Source organism: Podarcis bocagei, assembly GCF_964188305.1.
Source record: "Podarcis bocagei genome assembly, chromosome: 3".
Taxonomy (NCBI): Eukaryota; Metazoa; Chordata; class Lepidosauria; order Squamata; family Lacertidae; genus Podarcis; species Podarcis bocagei.
This window is the reverse complement of record NC_138127.1, coordinates 9283559-9301163: the sequence shown is the minus strand read 5'-3', so window position 1 is coordinate 9301163 and position 17605 is coordinate 9283559. Positions and strand designations below refer to the sequence as shown.

Below are 17605 nucleotides of genomic sequence, written 5' to 3'. Positions count from 1 at the left end.
TCCATTATAATATACTTACTCATGCCTGTCCATAAGGCATATGCACATTCATTTGTTGAACTCCTCCTTCAGCCCTCTTTACCTCACTTGTCCGGAGTAGCTACTATCACACGTAGACGTACATTACTTGCTTTCGTAAAGCTTGATTGCTCAGCACTTAATGATTTTCTGCTGAATGTGCCGGGTGAGTCTGTTGAAAAGCATTGCTTTTGAGGGAATTAGATATGAGCGCTCCAATAATGAGGTTTGCTGACGTTGCCTATTGGTGCTGCAACGATCAAGTGGCAAACACTCAAAACGTGGACACCATTCTAACTACTTATGCAAACCATAAATTGATATTACAGAGCCTTGTTCCTGCTTTGCATGCATTATATGTTGGCAAACACATTTGCCAACCTGCATATGAGCAGCACAGAGCCATCGCAAATCCCACAATCGTGCTCATAAGTGCAGCAGGGGCACTTAGCTGTACTCACAGATCTTCCTTGGACTTGAGCATCTCTCTCGCCTTACATGACTATCTATGTATTGGTGCACTGACCAAAAGAGTAAAGGTCTTCTAGAGACAACTGCTTGTCATGTGATTTAGTTCCTGTTCTGTGTTTCTCTCCAAGTTTGTTCCTTCTCTAAAACAATAGAAGCAACAGTATATGATATGTTTATCTTTTTCTTTTTTTCAAGGTCCTCATTTTCTGGAGTTTTTGTATTGGGAAATTTCAGAAGAATGCGAAGTGCTGCTGCTCTGTAAGGTGAGCCATCATATTTTGTTACCTTTTAATAAAATGGCACCCTTCCTCGTGGGGCATAACTGCAAGCAGTTGCAGTACAAAAGCTTAGGGCATGTAAATAGAGTACCATGAAGAGATAGAAGGCTCTGACCACGAAGCCAATGGGTGCTAATATAGCCACTGGTGGTGACAGCGCCTCAGTGTCTTGGGGTTGCAAGGATGCAGAATCGGGATGTGTTCAAGGTGGTACAGTTCAGCTGAAGGCCAGGCAGAAAGAGAAAGAGATTTGTTTCCATTCTCTTACTACCTACATTCAGTGCAAGTCCCTTATATATATATATATCAGTCTAAACCGAGGCCAGCAAATTCAAGCAACAACTTTGAATCATGGGGATTTTCTGGAGTCAGTGTGCTGGGGTGGGGTGGGGGAAGGAGGGTGTACCCAAAATGCAGTGAAGCTGAGTTCCTCATTGACAACCAAGCCATTCACCACTGGCTTTTGATCATCTGCAGCACAAAGCTTAGGTACATTCTCTGTGTCTTGTGTAGAACAATGAGTGACATATAATGCCCGTGGCTCAACTTTTTCCAGTACCCCATTCCCCAGCTATTGCTTTTGTCTCCCTACCCCTGAGTTAAACTCAGAAACATGGTGTCTCACCAAGTGGTGAGGAGTCGAAGGGTCATCGTGCTTACTTAGGTTCAGTTTCTTTGGAAAGGAAATCACTGAAGGCTTTTGGTGTTTTGTAGTATTTGTGTTTAGTTACAAGTCTTCAGGTTGCACATAGGTCGAGGCACAGTGGAGGCACACTCAAAACAGCCAACCGCACTCAGATTTCTAGAGAAAGAGTCAGCACTCTCAAATGTTGCTAGTTTACAGAGCCAAAACTCAGCTTTCAGTTTTTCTCTTTGGATGCTGTTTCTTCTCTGGTTCAAACTGCAATCTATTGTTTATTATTACACACAGACACCTAGGTTACACCATCTTTTGTTGCATGGTGGGAGGCCTGCTTTTGTCCTGTTTAGAAGAAGCCTAACAATTAGTTCCCAGGGAAACACATCACTGACAGTTGCCTTAATGAAAAAATGCATCTGCCATGGGACTAGCAAATAACTTTTGCACTCATTCCAGCCCCATTAACCCTCTCCTGTCCAACCCAAATCTAAAATGGTGGTATAACTCCGAAATAGGATCCATTCATTCATCAGAACGGCCATTTAGTGACTGACAGGAGAGGGCTTCTGTACCAAACCATATTAAGGAACCAACATCTTTATAAATCTTACAGTGCCTGAGATACAAAAATCCTGAGTGCTACTGTGATTTCTGACTTCTCTTCTTTCACTAGTACAACTCCATGCCCTGCTACAAATTGCTTTGGGATATTCGCTCAGTTTCAAAAGTAGTTTATATTTCACTGTTTGCTATTTTTGGGCTCCACGTGGAGAGTAGTTTGCCTCTGTGTGCATTTCTTCCAGAGACTCCACAGGCACATTGCTAAAATAATTATGGGCCAGGAAACCTAATTTTGCCATATCTGCTTTTAGTTTTGGTATTGCTGTGATCCTTGTTAGACGAATGTGACAAAAACTACAGCTACAGAAGCAACAGTGACTCCATGATGGACAGACCTGTTCAGCAGCACAGAACAGTGTCTCTGGAAAGTAATCATCTTCTGTTCTCTTTTTTTTGAAAAAACCTCTTTCTAAAATTGCTTCTTTCAAGTTACCATTTAAACTCGCTCATCCAGCAATATTTCATGTCAGCCAATACACAGCTATATTCCAAGCATAAAACAACACACTGATTCTCTCTTGCCATTCTGCTGAGCTGAATTTCCACTAGCACTTCAAAAGGGCTGCCTTCAGGAAGCTTCCTTGTGCTCCTGCCTCCCGCAGGGCACTCTATGCTGCAGAAGAAGACCTTCAACCCAGCTCCAGCGCAGTCATTGGTCGCCAAGAGCGAAACGTTTGGCAGAATTGCAACATTGGTTTCTTTATGAGTCCAGATGAACCAATTTGGGTAACAGCTCCCACAGGCACTTTGGCAACAGATCCAAGAAAGTGCTGCATACTTATTTCTGATGGATCCTGGTTTCCTTCAGAAAACACAGAAAGTTGCAGGCCAGAAGATATCTGAAAAAAGCAGAAGACCTGAAGCTCAGCAGTTAAGCACATGCTTTGTGTATGCAAAAGGTCCCTGGGCCAATTCCTGGCATCTCCAGGCAGGTAGGGTTGGGGAAGACTCTTGTCTGAACCTCTGGAGAACCAGTGTGCAGTCAGATAGACCATTGGCTCAGTGCAAGTAGCACCCTGTGATCTCTGGCCTACCATGTGGGTAGCTGTTTCCCCCAACTGCTATCATGTGAAAAGGCATTCAATCCCATCGGTTTCAAAATTACATTGTTTCCAAATACTAGTCTCAAGTCCAAATCACAGTCCAAATCATAGTCTTAAGTCACTCCAAATGCTTTGCTACTCTTTCTGATCGGTTCCAGTAGAAACTAAGTGCCACATTATATGATGCGTCTGTAATTATTGGAATATTTATGCGGATCTTCTCTTGAGGCAGCTAGCAATATTTTAAAACAACATGAAGATCAAAATCCAGTGAATAGAGAGAACAGAATGGAAGCTGTTAAGTAGGCACCCTGATTAATCAAATTGCATTCCAAAACAGGGGGCCACCACGGATGAAGCCTTTCTCCATTTTGCACCTCAGAATGTGGGCAGGGCCTTCAAAGAGGATCTTAATACTTGGGCAGACTAATATGAGGGCAGGTGGACCTTCAAAAATGTTGTGACTGGTGAGCCAAACAAACCATCAAGGCACAGCTTGTTAGCAGCATATTGTACTTCATTGATTTTCTTCTCCTTGTTCAGGTGGCAAATACCAAGAAAGAGACCTTTTTCAAGTGGTACAAAGATGGTGCTGGATTTGATGTTGAAGAGGTGCCTGACCTGCAGAAAGAGGTTGTTTGTTTGACTATTCCAAAGGTATGGTGCAATGATTTCTGGGTGACGCATTTAATAGATTCCTCCTTCCTAAGTTCAGGATTATTGAGGCTTGTACTTATTGTACTTGTTGACTGCTCCAACAATGGGAACTCCCATTCTTGTGTGTGCTTTTTATTTGTGTTTCCTGCTAGCGAGGGAAATTTAGCTTTCTGCAGGTTATTATTATTCAAATATTCTCTTTCACTGAAATTAATGGGACTTGAAGAATGTTTTGTTTGACTACATGCAGGTAATGCCCCATATTTAATTAGAAGTAAATACTGCAATTCCATGTATCTAGGAGTAAAGCCCACTCGACACAGAGGGACTTACTTCTGAGTAACATGCAAAGGATTTTGCTGCACAACTCGCTGATTTCCATGAGACTTACACCCAAGTAGCTGTGCCTATGGCGCAGTCTCTGTTGCATATTTTCAAGGTGGTCACCTCTACCTAAATGTATTTGGTTTTGACTGTATCTCACATATATATAAACCAAAAGTGAGAAGGCAATCTTTAATCACCTATATGTTAGCATGTTAAACCAACTTGCTTCATCTCTTTCTGTCAAAATGTCTTTAACCTTACATTGGTTTGTACTGGACTGAAAATGATGTTAAGCTTGGTAGGCAGCTTGATTAATTAAGCGGTACATGCAAAAGTATTAATGCGATAATTATCTCATTAACGATGCTCTCACTGCATCTGCCTCTCATGTCATTTCTGTTCAGACAAAGTTCAAAGTAGATTTCCTTTCTGATATAGAAAATGCACCAAGTATATAAGTGACTTTCATTAATATAAGTCACACAATCCCTGTGTCGTATTTTATTTCTAGCTGTCTAAAAAGGACCAGGGTGAATATAAGGCAACACTGTCAGATGACCGAGGTCAAGATATGTCTACTATTGATGTATCAGGACAAGGTAAAGCTCCATTTTCCCCTGCATTGGTCATGCATGGTTATTTGTAATTCCAAACCATGGGGAATAAAGGAAATAACTACATCACCTCTGGGATGGAAGCTCCTCTGGCATGGAAGTTGTGAGAAGTTCTGAAACATTTATAACTGCATATTTTCTGCTCCTTCTAAAGTCATGCAGGTCATCCACCTCATCCCATACAGCTCAAGCCTCACAAACCTCTGATTGCTGCTGTATGATGATGGAGTAACTCATTCCCTCAGATTTATTTATTTATTACTGCCAAATACATGCACATATTGTCCTTTAATGAATGTCAGTTCCTCCCTCAGGAAAACACTCAAAAAATAGCCACATGAGGTGGCTGTTTGAGCTGTTTACAGAAGCCTACTTTAGGTGCCCTCAAACATCTGGCAACAACTGCATGAGGGTGGAGTTTGGGGCTGTGCATGTTTGACCTGCACTCCATTGCTGCCCCCTCCTGAAGGCTCTTTCTGGACAGCCTGGCAAATACACAGAGGTTGTCCCCATCAGCTCTGAAACTGGTTGCAAGATTCCAGCTCATGAGGACAACTGAGGGATATTTGGCAGGTTGGCCCACTGAACTGGTCTAATTTGGACTTAGCCAAAGCTATGCATGCAGCGATATGGAGACCAAGATTGTTAAATGCAAGAACATAAAGTCAAAACAACCAAGCACAAGCCCTTCTGAAATAATTATCACAGTCTCATTGTTTATCTGTGTAAAGCTTTCTCATGTGAATACTACATATCTGTATTTCCTATGCTAACAATCCGTTGTTTCCCCCTTCCTCTCCTCAGTATATGAAGATATGATCCTGGGATTGAGTCGAATCAGTGGTGAGTAAATGTTATTTCCACTTCATTTCAAAAATATATTAAAATTTTCAGAAACTGAGATAACCTGTTGTCGCTGAAAGCAGGAAATCTCAAAAGAGCCTTATCCCCTTCTATGGTGTAGTTAACATTCTGAATAGGTTTTTGACTTTAATAGATATTATTAAACAGGAAGGCATTTTTTTTTACCACATGCTTGTTTTTGTGTCGTTTATCAAAGAGGCTTTGGGCAATGCAGTTTGTTAGCTTCATGATAAGAAGTTACTCTTCTATAAGTGTGTTTATGGTCACAGGATGATCCAACTCAGAAGAAATTTTTAAACAATTCATCATTAAAATCTAAATAACATTGAATTCTGTAATATATTGAATATATTAGTATAAATATTGCACTTTGGGCTGAAATATTGCAGCGTATGGAAAATTATGGTTTACAGAGTAAGCATCAGAAACTTAGTGAATGTTGATATTTATTGGTAAATTCTAAGAATGATAGAAATGTTTGAGTTCAGAGACTTGTTTTTGACACTTCACCATGCTTAATCATGTTAATTTTGGAAATGTGGGTAATATTTGGTCATTTACTGAGGGCACTGGCCTGACTTTGAGATTTATTGGTAGGTCAGAATTTCTGGCATTTCCTTCTGGCCTTTTAAGACTTTTCAGTAAATGTCAACAATCTCCAGATTTCTGGCACTTCATACAACAAAACAACATACATAGATGACATAATAGTAATAGCAATTTTAATTTATTGTGAGTATGGTTTTTTAATGTCTAATTAAACACATGAGAATTAAAAAAAACCCCAATTCTCTTCTTCAGCATCATTATATTGACCTTGCTTCATGGCAGTCCTTTAAGAGAAGTGGTCCTGGAGATCTGTTGATTCACTATATATATACTGAAAGTCTGTAGGTAGAATGAATTATCTTAAGAATGTCTGGTTGTTGGAGTTTTTTCTTTGATCATGATTTCAGATTCTAAGACCCAACCACTGGATCTGAATAATGTTTTATCCCTGTAGGTAAATCTGCTTCTGAACTGAAGATCCACTGTACTCCAGAAGGCATAAGACTACAGTGTTTCTTGAAGTACTACACAGAGGAAATGAAAGCAAGTTGGCTTCACAAGTAAGTAACAGCCAAGCCCTGAATACAGATGTACCTTGGAAGTGGAATGGAATCCATTCTGGAAGTCCATTCGACTTCCGAAAAGTTCAGAAACCAAGGGGAAGCTTCCAATTGGTTTCCGATTGCACAGGTGAGCCGGAAACAATAGCGGAAGCCGCGCTGGACATTTGGCTTCCAAAAAAAGATTGAAAACCGGAATACTCACTTCCGGTTTCCAATCGTTCGGGAGTCGGAACGTTTTATTCCCAAGGCATTTGGGAGCTGAGGTATGACTGTACTGGGTGATTTTTGCCTGGTATTCAGAGACTAAACAAATTAACTTTTTGATATTGATACTAATAATTGGGGATGGGGTGGAGAGATGCGAATCTTCAGTGTTACTTCTTCTTTTTTTTTAAAAAAGTAGAAAAATGAAAAATTCAGGTGACAACCTTTTCATAAGAAATGAGACAATTTCTGGTTTCCATGCTGTCATCAGCACAGCTGGCAGCATTGCATGCAAATCCCCAGCCCGCCCTGAATCATCCCAACACTTTGCATCGCAGGGAGCATAAAACAAATCGTAAAGCCAGCATGCAATCATCCACTCATTGCACTGCAGGGAATCTGAATTCCCATCTAGAGACTTGCTTGGTCGAGTGAGCTGAATCTAGGATAGCAAAGCAAAAGCTAAGTAATGATATTTCAATCTTTTCGTATTAGGCTTTTGTCGTCATTAGGCCAAATCATTTCTGTTTGGACTTGGGTTTTTGTTTTTTTTAGCTGATCTATGAGAATCTAAGTTGGAGGTATCAATATTTTAGCCACTGAGGTTTAGTCATTTTCTGGATGGAAATAGCTGGATTAAAAAATAATAATCTGAGCATTGGATGCATCATTTCAAAGCCTAGATTAGATTTCCAATGCGCCTGTGAGCCAATGATTGTTTGCAAACCAATATGTCTGTGCTCACCCTGAAATGTTAGTTTCAATTCCTTTGGTCGGTATCACCAACAGCTCTAAAGAACCAAAAGGCTGCAGCACATATAAGTCATTTGTTTAGATCCGACCTTATCAATTTTTTTTTAAAAAAAACTGCTTATGATTAAAAAGAAAAAAAAAAGCTGTAAAAATTGCTTATAAGATAAACTAGTGAGATAAAACCAAACAACAAGAGGGCTAAATAAGATAGCATAGCAACAACAAAAGCAGTCTGATTGCGTTTTCAAATCTGAAGTGATAAGACAACATGTGTTGAAATATAATGCCTGAGCAAAGAAATCAGCACTTACCTGGATGTATAGATAGGGTTTGGGGGAACTCTACGAATAAGGTGCCACCACAGAAAATACATAATTGAGTTTGAACCCGCAGTATGAGAGCAGAGCCCTGCAGTTGCTACCTGCCTAACCTCGGAAATTTGGGAAATGGACACTGAGGTCCAGCGCTGAGGGCCTTCTGGCGGTTCCCTTGCTGCGAGAAGCCAAGTTACAGGGAACCAGGCAGAGGGCCTTCTCGGTAGTGGCACCCGCCCTGTGGAACACCCTCCCACCAGATGTCAAAGAGAAAAATAACTACCAAACTTTTAGAAGACATCTGAAGGCAGCCCTGTTTAGGGAAGCTTTTAATGTTTGATAGGTTATTGTATTTTAGTGTTTTATTGGAAGCCGCCCAGAGTGGCTGGGGAAACCCAGCCAGATGGGCAGGGTATAAATAATAAATAATAATAATAATAATAATAATAATAATAATTATTATTATTATTATTATTATTATTATTACTATTACTACTACTACTACTACTACTACTACTAAACGCTCTTAAGCTTGTAGGGGAGCAAATGTCTCCCCACCTTCCTAATGATGGAGCAAAATATCCAGAACTTGATATTCCTATTTACAGGCTAAAATCACGATCCCAGGAAACCTAATCATGTATAGTAGAGGTTGTACACAAACGGCCAAGCGTTTTCCTTTACATTTTCCCTATCCCTCACGCAGTAGTATCATCCATTGCTTGGTCCTAGAATGTCAAGCATATAAAATACAGACTGCACATTTAAAAATCAAAATGCAGCAGCGACCCAGGCAAATAACGAAATCTTACCAGTGGCACAGCCTTGAACATCTCAGGTTGAAGTTTAGAATTTTATTCAGGTTGTACACTTCTAGCAATGTCAGTTGTGCTTTTTTCCATGCTGCCCTGTGTGCCCAAAAGCCCATCTTTCAAACATGAACATAGGACTGACATACACTGAGTCGTGACCCTCTAGGTTGTTCTTGTCTTTGCACTAATGGCCGGTGGCTCTCCAGGATTTCTCTCAAAAATCGCACTCAAATAGCCTCAGAATAGCACTGGATGGCCTTGGAAAATTTGAATGGCTTCCATAGGATAACAAAGGGCAGATAAAAAAGCCCAGGAGAGGAGAGGAAAAAGGGGAGGTTTAAAAGGAATACCTCCTGGTAACTCCCGGATTCCTTATCAGGCTAAGCTTTGATCTTTCTGAATGTCTTTCTGTATTATTGTAATTATTCTGTAAAAAAAGCTCCTACTCACTCTGTTGGGGCTCACAGAAGACTTACTGCCGGCGCCATCTTTTTTTTTGCTAACTTCAACCTCTGAGCTCTTTTTGAATAAGGCCCTAGCACACGGCTAGAGAAGATAGCCCAAATGGTACTTACAAGACAGAATTATAAAGAACTGGGGATTCCTCTAGCTCAAGCACAAGCTGTTGAACCCCCTGCCCCAAAGAAAAAGCAGGCAAAAATTTCATATTATTTTTTCTCCAGGATTTAAAAAGTGGAGTCTTTCTCAGCCTGACCTGAGATTGATTGAACCTGGTACCTTTTGCCCACAAAGCCAAAAGTGAGCTGCACCAGTGAGCTGCTCACAAACCTTTGGCCGATCTAATCTGCTTTTGCTAGTCTTTCTCCTTGTCTTTCCCCTTCCCCTTGCTGGCATTCCTCCCCACCCTGTCTCTTTGCATATGTCTCTTATTTCACTCTGAAAATGCAATGCACATCTTGAAAGCACTATAAATGATAAATAGCAGAAGTAATAGAACCCTCTCTGGGTGACAGATGTTCTTCCTTAAAAAAAAATAACCCTTCAAGCTTCATGTAGATTATTAAATTGAAATATGAATAGACTAAAAATAAGTATAAAATAAATTCAAAATGAAATAGGAAGGAGTCATAGGCTTTGAAGAAAACAAACCAAACAAAGGTGGAGGCTAGATCATCCAAAAATGAACCTCCCAGATGTGATGAAATTAACCCCAGAATTGTCCTCTGGCTTGTAGACCCAGAGAATGATTTTATGTCAAAGAAACCGATAGTGCTTAGGTTAGTCTGTAAATCCCGTCTTGCATTTCTTGAAGCTGGCGCTGATTATGAATCCATTGAATGAGAAAACAAGTTTCTCTCCCACTAACCCTTGGTCAACAAGCTTACAAGTATGCTTACTTTTATAACCTTCAGTCTGATGGCTAAACCAAGGCATACCCAATCCAAGGGCTAGCATGGCCAGCAAAAAATTGTATTGCTTTCCCCCTTTTGAACATTTGTTATTGATCCCTCCGTATGCCAATGTTCAGCCTGCTTCTGAAAATTCTCCTGGCCTCAAAAGGCTTTGTCACAGAGCAACTGTTGCCCAAGAAACAGAAGCCTAAAGTCCACCTGTGTGTGTATTTTGAAGACTCCCTGTGTTCATTTCCCCAGGGAATCTAAGATTTCTTCTAGTGAAAAGATGAGGATTGGAGGCAGTGATGAAGTTGCCTGGATGCAGATATGTGAGCCCACAGAAAAGGATAAAGGGAAGTACACCTTTGAGCTGTCTGATGGCAAGGAGTCCTATAAGCGGAGTATTGATTTATCTGGACAAGGTAGGCATCTTTAAGCATGCAACTGGATTCATCGCACTGTAATCTGGGACCATTTTGCAGTTGGGGAATTAACGCTCATTGTTTATTATTAGGTATTTATTTTGTGCTAACAGTTTTCAAGGCACACCACCAACTTCGTTCATGCTATGCCTCTTCTCATCAGGGCTGCCTTTGATCTCTCTTCTTAGATTTCATTTGATGTTTCTCTACCACTTTTATAAGTTGAGAACAGAAAAGAAACACAAGTAGGCATCAAAGCATTTGTGCCGATTCAAAAGGCAAACTTTATAATACTCAAAAATGTTTCTTTGCAGCGTTTGACGATGCTTATGCAGAATTCCAGAGACTCAAGTAAGCTTTATACCATTTTCCTTTAAACTCATGACAATTACTTTGCCTTGGCTACCAGTGTCATTCTAACATAATAGGGTATAAGATGTTTCTTACACCCTATTTCTATGGAGAGCCCATGTGACATAATGATTAGAGTGTTGGACTCAATTATCAAGGAGACCAGGGCTCAAAATTCCACTCAGTCATGAAGCTCACTGGGTGACTTTGGACCAGTCACCATTTCTCAGCTTAACCTACTTAGAGTCATAGAATTGTAGTCCAACCCCCTACAATGCAGATATTTCAACTACAGCATTTACAGCAGATATCCACCCAAACTCTGCTTACAAATCTTCAAGGAAGGAAGGAGAGTCCACCACCTCCTGAGCGAGTCCATACCACTTCACAGGGCTTTGTGGGGATAAAAGGGAGACCAGGGAAAGCCATGTACAGCACCTTGATCTCTTCCAAAAGTGGGAGAGTAATGTTTGTGTATATATACATATACATAATTGTGATATTAATTATTCTGTTTACTGTTTTCTTTCCCCACTTTAGGGCAGCTGCTTTTGCTGAGAAGAGTAAGTACATTCTGTACAGAGGAAGCATGTTATTTATTATCATCATAAAAGAGCAGGATCTAGCAGCCTAGTGAATGCTAGGTAGACCTTGTTCCTTTTATTTACCTTTACAAAGCTCAACAAAAGGGAAGGAATAAGGCAGGCTTCCTCAACCTTGGCCCTCCAGATGTTTTTTGGCCTACAACTCCCATGATTCCCAGCTAGCAGGACCAGTGGTCAGGGATGATGGGAATTGTAGTCTCAAAACATCTGGAGGGCCGAGGTTGAGGAAGCCTGGAATAAGGTATACATAATGGTGCTTTCCATCAGTTCATTTTAAGAAGAAGGTGCAATTTCAAACCAAATAGATAGTTGCCGTTTTAGAGAAGATGTGGAAAACTTGTAACCCACCAACCTTAGCACAGTCCACAATACATGCCCAATGACCCCCCCCCCCGAGACTTGATAAACCTCCTACTTTTGCTCTCTGTTGGGGGAGGGGAGGGTTGTCAAGCAGGTCTGTCTTAGCTGGAGAAGCTGTGTTTGTTTGTTCTTGGAAAGCGAGGAATAGAAAAGTGGGAGAGAATGGGTGTCCAGCCTAAACCTCTCAACTTAAGAAACTATTGTTAGTTAGGTTTCAGAGCTGACAGTGAGAACAGACTACGGGTGAGTATATGCAATGCAGACTGGAAACCAAGTATGACAGATTTCATGTTGATGATGGCAAGAAATCTGAGTGATAGATAGTATACATAAGGGCTGCCCGTTATTCACCAGCATGGATAATCAGTCAGGTACTCTGACCCTAAGCATGCTTATTTATTACTTGCCTGTAATATACTTCCACTTTTAGCCTAAAATCATAGCTTCCTGGGAGGTGTCTTATTTCATCATATTTCACTATGATTTCTGTACCATTATGATGACAGACGCTGGTCATTTCCCATTTCCCAGGACAATCATTTTGCCTGAAATGGTCAGCTAATGTTTTTCTCGGTTGTATATGCAGAGCCTGCCAAATCCATAGATGCAAACTAGGCAATCTCCTGGGGCGATAACATTTCGGGGTGTCTGCTTCAGTTATTTAAATGCCCTGCAGAAAGAGCAACTGCCTGCCTTTTTACATTCATCCACCTTTTCAGCCCCTGCTTACAGGTGAAATGGGGGCTCTAATTTATGTCAGTGATAATGCCCCTGAATGCGGAGTCCAGCTAAACTGTGCAGTTACAATAACAGGATAGGTAAAAATTAGAATTAAGTGTAAAACTGAATCTGAAAATAGGAAAATAATATCCTAGTCAACTCTTAATAATTTTATGTATTATTATTATTATTATTATTATTATTATTATTATTATTATGCTGCTCAGTATAAGATAAAACATGGGTTGTGTGGGCATGCTTTTAAATTCATCTTGACCTACAGAAAAAGCAAAATCTTTAGGCCAACTCTGTATATATTAGCAGAGACTCACCTGGCGCTGTTGAGCCAGAAGAAACTGGATGTTTCCATTTTCAAAGTGTCCAGATGTATTGAAATTGAACTGAGCTTTACTTGGAGAAAACTGGGGATACTGATTATAGGAGCATAGGAAGCTGTCTTATGCAGAGTCAGTCCAATGAACCATCTATCTTAGTATTGTTGACACTGAAATGCAGCAGGAGCTGTCCAGCACTTCAGGAAGGAGTCTCACCCAGCCCTACCTAGAGATGCTGGGAATCATGCACTACTTAACATTTCACCAAAAATTAATTCAAGTTGCTGTAAGCTGTCCAGAGACATTTGTTATTGTGTAATGTATAAATGTTAGTTTAAAAGTAAGTGTATGATGCTATCACAATACAGTGGTACCTTGGGTTACATACACTTCAGGTTACACACTCCGCTAACACAGAAATAGTGCTTCAGGTTAAGAACTTTGCTTCAGGATAAGAACAGAAATCGTGCTCCAGCAGAGCGGCAGCAGCAGGAGGCCCCATTAGCTAAAGTGGTGCTTCAGGTTAAGAACAGTTTCAGGTTAAGAACAGACCTCCGGAACGAATTAAGTACTTAACCCGAGGTACCACTGTAAACCCCTTTGCATTGCAATCAGCTAAGAGCTTAGCTGTTCCTTATCTCCATTTTTTAAATAGTTTCCCAGTCTTTGTTTTTTAAGAGTTTGGTGTGCCTAAGAGTTTCTAAACTGAAAACCTCTGAGGGAGCAAGAAATAAACTGAGGATGAAGACGAGACAGAATGGGCTGTACCCTTTAAAAATCTTCAGTATCCACTTGCCGGCTAATGTTGCCTGCAGACATTTCATATTTTGCATATTCCTTAAAAATCAGGAAGTAACTGCTGGCACTGTCCCCCCCCCCCCGTTTCAGCATTTGTCTCACCTTGATCATCCTATAGGTGCTTACTCTCCAATTTGCAAAATGCACTGATAATTATATAATTTGATTGCTTTTTTCTTCATAGATCGTGGTAAAGTGCTTGGTGGTTTGCCCGATGTGGTGACAATAATGGAAGGCAAGGTAAGGGTAAGCCATGTGGCTTGGCTGTCATGGTGTGGATACGAAAAGGACTAAGAAAGGCTCATGAGAGAATACCATTACATTTGTATTTTAAATGCACCTATAAATATGCAGCCCCCTCACTTGATCCCACACAATGTTCTGCAAGGGTGCTCTGCTGGAGGTGTTAGAGTGTTGCCCATATTGGCACTGAAGCAGAGCTGCCAGCTCCGTGTTTAAAGAGGAAAATTGATGCAGCCCTTCACCACCTTCAAAGGGGTTGGGTGTATTTTTAGCAAGGCAAGAAACATTTCAGGATTGCCATGCTTTTTAGGATTGCGCTTTGAGGACCTCAGGTAACCCCCTAGAAATAAATTCACACAGACTCAATTTTTTTGTTTAAGATTAATGGACAAAATGTAGGCCACAACTTTATTGATTCCACAATGTGAGCGGTATTGGCTTAGTCATTGACAAACTAAAACTGACTCCTGCCCACCCCACAGGAGGTCTGAAAGGGTAAACCAAACGAGGGAGCTATATCGATGCAAATTGGCTGTAGCTCAACCCAGGGTTCCTGTGGTCCTGGCATGGCCCTAGCCCCTCAAGCGGACTTCGGATGAGATCCAGAACCCCCAGATTCCTTTAACAGAATACCCTTTTTAAAAGAGGGGCAGGTGATGGCCGCACCTCCCCTCCTCCAACCACAACTAACTCAATGCCTAATTGCCAAACCTTACAAAGTTGTGATGATTGCTGGGAAGTAGGCGAAAACCAAATGGCCAGTGCCAATCTGCCATGTGGACAAAATTCCTACCAGGCCCCTACCACAAAACAGGCAACCAACTGAAGTCCCAAGCAAGGCCAAAGCACAGAAACCAAAGAGGGCAGGTGGGCGGATGTTCAGCAGCGCGAAGTGAGTGGCTCCGATGAGTCGCTCTGCCATTTATAAAAACTTCCCCCTCCCCCAACTTGCAACAGCCTGATTGGGTGCTGGAACTGGGGCGATTGTGGGACCACCCCAGCAAAAACCGGGCTATGCCCTGCCTCCAGATGTCATGGCAGCCCCAAGGTCCTGAGCGCAAGCAGGACCCTCCTTGAAGAGGATCCGATTTAGCAATCTGGGTTGTAACCTGTGCAGGGAGGTTCTTTTCTCTAATGGATGATGGATGGAAGAAGGAGGGAGGCAGTTTTCAGAATTCTTTCATTTGTCTGCACCACCTCTTGCAGTATCGTAACTATCTGGAGCAGGTTTATGTGGTGGGGTTTTGTACAGAGGGAGGTGGGAATCAGTGAGAATCATCTTCGCCCTTTTTCCATTAAAAAAAGGGGGGGGGGAAGCAGGCAGTCTCTTAAAGTCCCATCATAATTATGTCTAAGAGGGTTACCTGGGCTATCTCTATAAACTGGAGACTGTAGTGGTAGCATTGGGTCTGTAGTCAGCCTTGGGGTGACTGTCTTTGCAGTTTTAAAATAAATATCAGTCTTTAAAAAATAGCAGCTGTACACAGTTTACAGTTTGTTACTTACAAAATCTTCTGTGAAGTAGGAACAGGGGACAGACAAGATACAATTGGTTACAACCACTGCTTTCTTCTGGGGGACGCAGGGGTACACATACCGCCAAACATTTTGTGAATCTAAGTTTGGCCTCATTGAGGGGCAGTACTTCAATATGAGTAGGAAAATCAGAGTACCTCTAAACATTTTTTTTTTAGAAAAAAAGCACTGGTTACAACCCATTGTGTCTTGTGCTGAGCTGGGATAATGCCAGTGTATGCTGGAAAACTGTCACAGTGGCAGAGATTTGTGAGATTTTGTGACAATCAGGCTATGAGATCAAGAAATCTAAGTTAGCAAGCCAATGCCAAAGTCTGGATTTCACATTCTTTCCCTGCTCCCTCCCTGTTTGTTTTAGACCCTGAATCTGACCTGCACTGTGTTTGGTAACCCCGACCCTGAGATAGTCTGGTTTAAGAACGACAAGGAACTTGAACTGAACGATCACTATGTAGTCAAACTGGAGCAAGGAAAGTATGCCAGTCTGGTCATCAAGGGGGTGACATCAGAAGACTCAGGAAAGTACAGTATCAATGTCAAGAACAAGTATGGTGGCGAGATGGTGGATGTCACCGTCAGTGTGTACAAGCATGGTGAAGAGCTGCCCGACGTCAAACCTGGCACAGGTGGCAAAACAAGGCTAATAGCGCCAGAAGGAACTCATTAATCTTCCACACGTGATAAGGGCAGCAGGAAGTAGATTTGTAAGGGGTGTGTTTGACAGGCAAAAGGCTAGAGAGAAGCTGTAGGTTGTCCCCCCCCCATAGTGTTTCTGCAGTAGATAACTGGCAATGTCCAAGGAAGAGTTAAGCTTTTTGAGGTGGGCATCACAGTCTCGGTTCTCTACCCGTACCATCCCCAGATGCAATTACATCATTATGAATAGAAGCTGTTATGTGGCTGGCAACAAAAAGCCATTGCAGGGGCAGCTGTTATTAACTTTATATGCAAATTGGTGCTATATCTGTAGGATGGAACTCTGCTTACGGCAATGGGAAGATCAGACTTTTATTAGTTATATATAATTTGGGAACCGAACTTTACTCCTCAATCTGGGCTGTGACCCTCGGTGCTTTTGTAAAACCCCCAACGGAACTGAAATGGGCTGCAGAAATGTAAACACATTGAGGACTGCAGCCTCAGATAAACCAGACAAGCTGAAAAATGACCTTCTGAGTTATTCTTAGTAGTATTGCTGTTTTGTAGTGCAAGCTGATCTTTAGTGGTATTTTACAATCACCGTGGACTCATTTAAACCATAAGTTTCACAGTTGTTGTTTGTTTGTTTCCTCCCCTGCTTTGTGCTAATAAAAAAAACTTTAAAAGTCACCTTGTGTTTCTCTCTGCACCAAATTACACTTAACTAGTTCTGTTTACTCTCTTTCACTGTTTAATTATGGCTTATTGCACAATTTCACAGCTGGTAGCATGCAGACAATGGACTTAACAATGAAGAAAACAAATTATGCTTAATCATAGTCACTCCATAGCCACTTTAATTTTACACTTTATGGTGTGGTCAGCAAGCAGTTAGGAACTAGTATCAGGAGACACCTATGCCATTTGGTAGCTTCCTAGGATAATTATATTTCCAAATTGGGTTTGATCCCCCCCACCCCACAAAATGAGGTAAAAACTCTTTTTTATGTATTCATTACCAAAGTAGCTGTGCTGAACACAATACTGGGAATGTTTTACCACTTGCAGGTGTTTATTTCTGTGGGATTGTTCATGTGTTTTGTGGCTGTAACATAAGGGCCTGAAATCGTACGCTTTCATGTGCTACTCTGAAACTATAATAGTTTATATGTGGCCAGGAGAGAATAGCTTTGCAGCTGCTCAGTTCCAGTCTAGTTTCAGAAAGACTAGAAGTATTTTGGATCTAACCAGGAGTGCCAACTTGAATAAAATATTGTGGGGGCCCAGGTAAGCTCCACCCCACATAAGCGATCACATGATGCAGTGCACACCCACCATTTGAATTGGAATGCCCATCAACTTGGGGGGGGGGCTGGCTCCCTCAAATGTTTTATTGTGGGAACCGAAGCCCTCAAGGCCCCAAGGCATTGGCTGCTATAGATCTAACCAATATGTTCTTATTTAGTTTCGGATGATTATGTATACCAGTGATGCCAAAAATAGAACTCAGCAA

General features: G+C 41.4%; 1 protein-coding gene across 1 annotated transcript in view; it reads left to right on the top strand.

Moving 5' to 3' along the window:
* The window catches only part of MYOM2 (myomesin 2), a 91948-nt gene extending 75166 nt beyond the window's left edge, over window positions 1–16782 (top strand). Inside the window, exons 27-36 of the mRNA XM_081189292.1 lie at window positions 685–752; window positions 3615–3728; window positions 4567–4654; window positions 5474–5512; window positions 6537–6642; window positions 10342–10505; window positions 10820–10856; window positions 11397–11419; window positions 13859–13914; window positions 15812–16782. Coding sequence (XP_081045418.1) covers window positions 685–752; window positions 3615–3728; window positions 4567–4654; window positions 5474–5512; window positions 6537–6642; window positions 10342–10505; window positions 10820–10856; window positions 11397–11419; window positions 13859–13914; window positions 15812–16120 — 1004 coding nt within the window. The 3' untranslated portion in view covers window positions 16121–16782. The remainder of the gene's footprint in view (window positions 1–684; window positions 753–3614; window positions 3729–4566; window positions 4655–5473; window positions 5513–6536; window positions 6643–10341; window positions 10506–10819; window positions 10857–11396; window positions 11420–13858; window positions 13915–15811) is intronic.
* The last annotated feature ends 823 nt before the right edge of the window (window positions 16783–17605 follow it).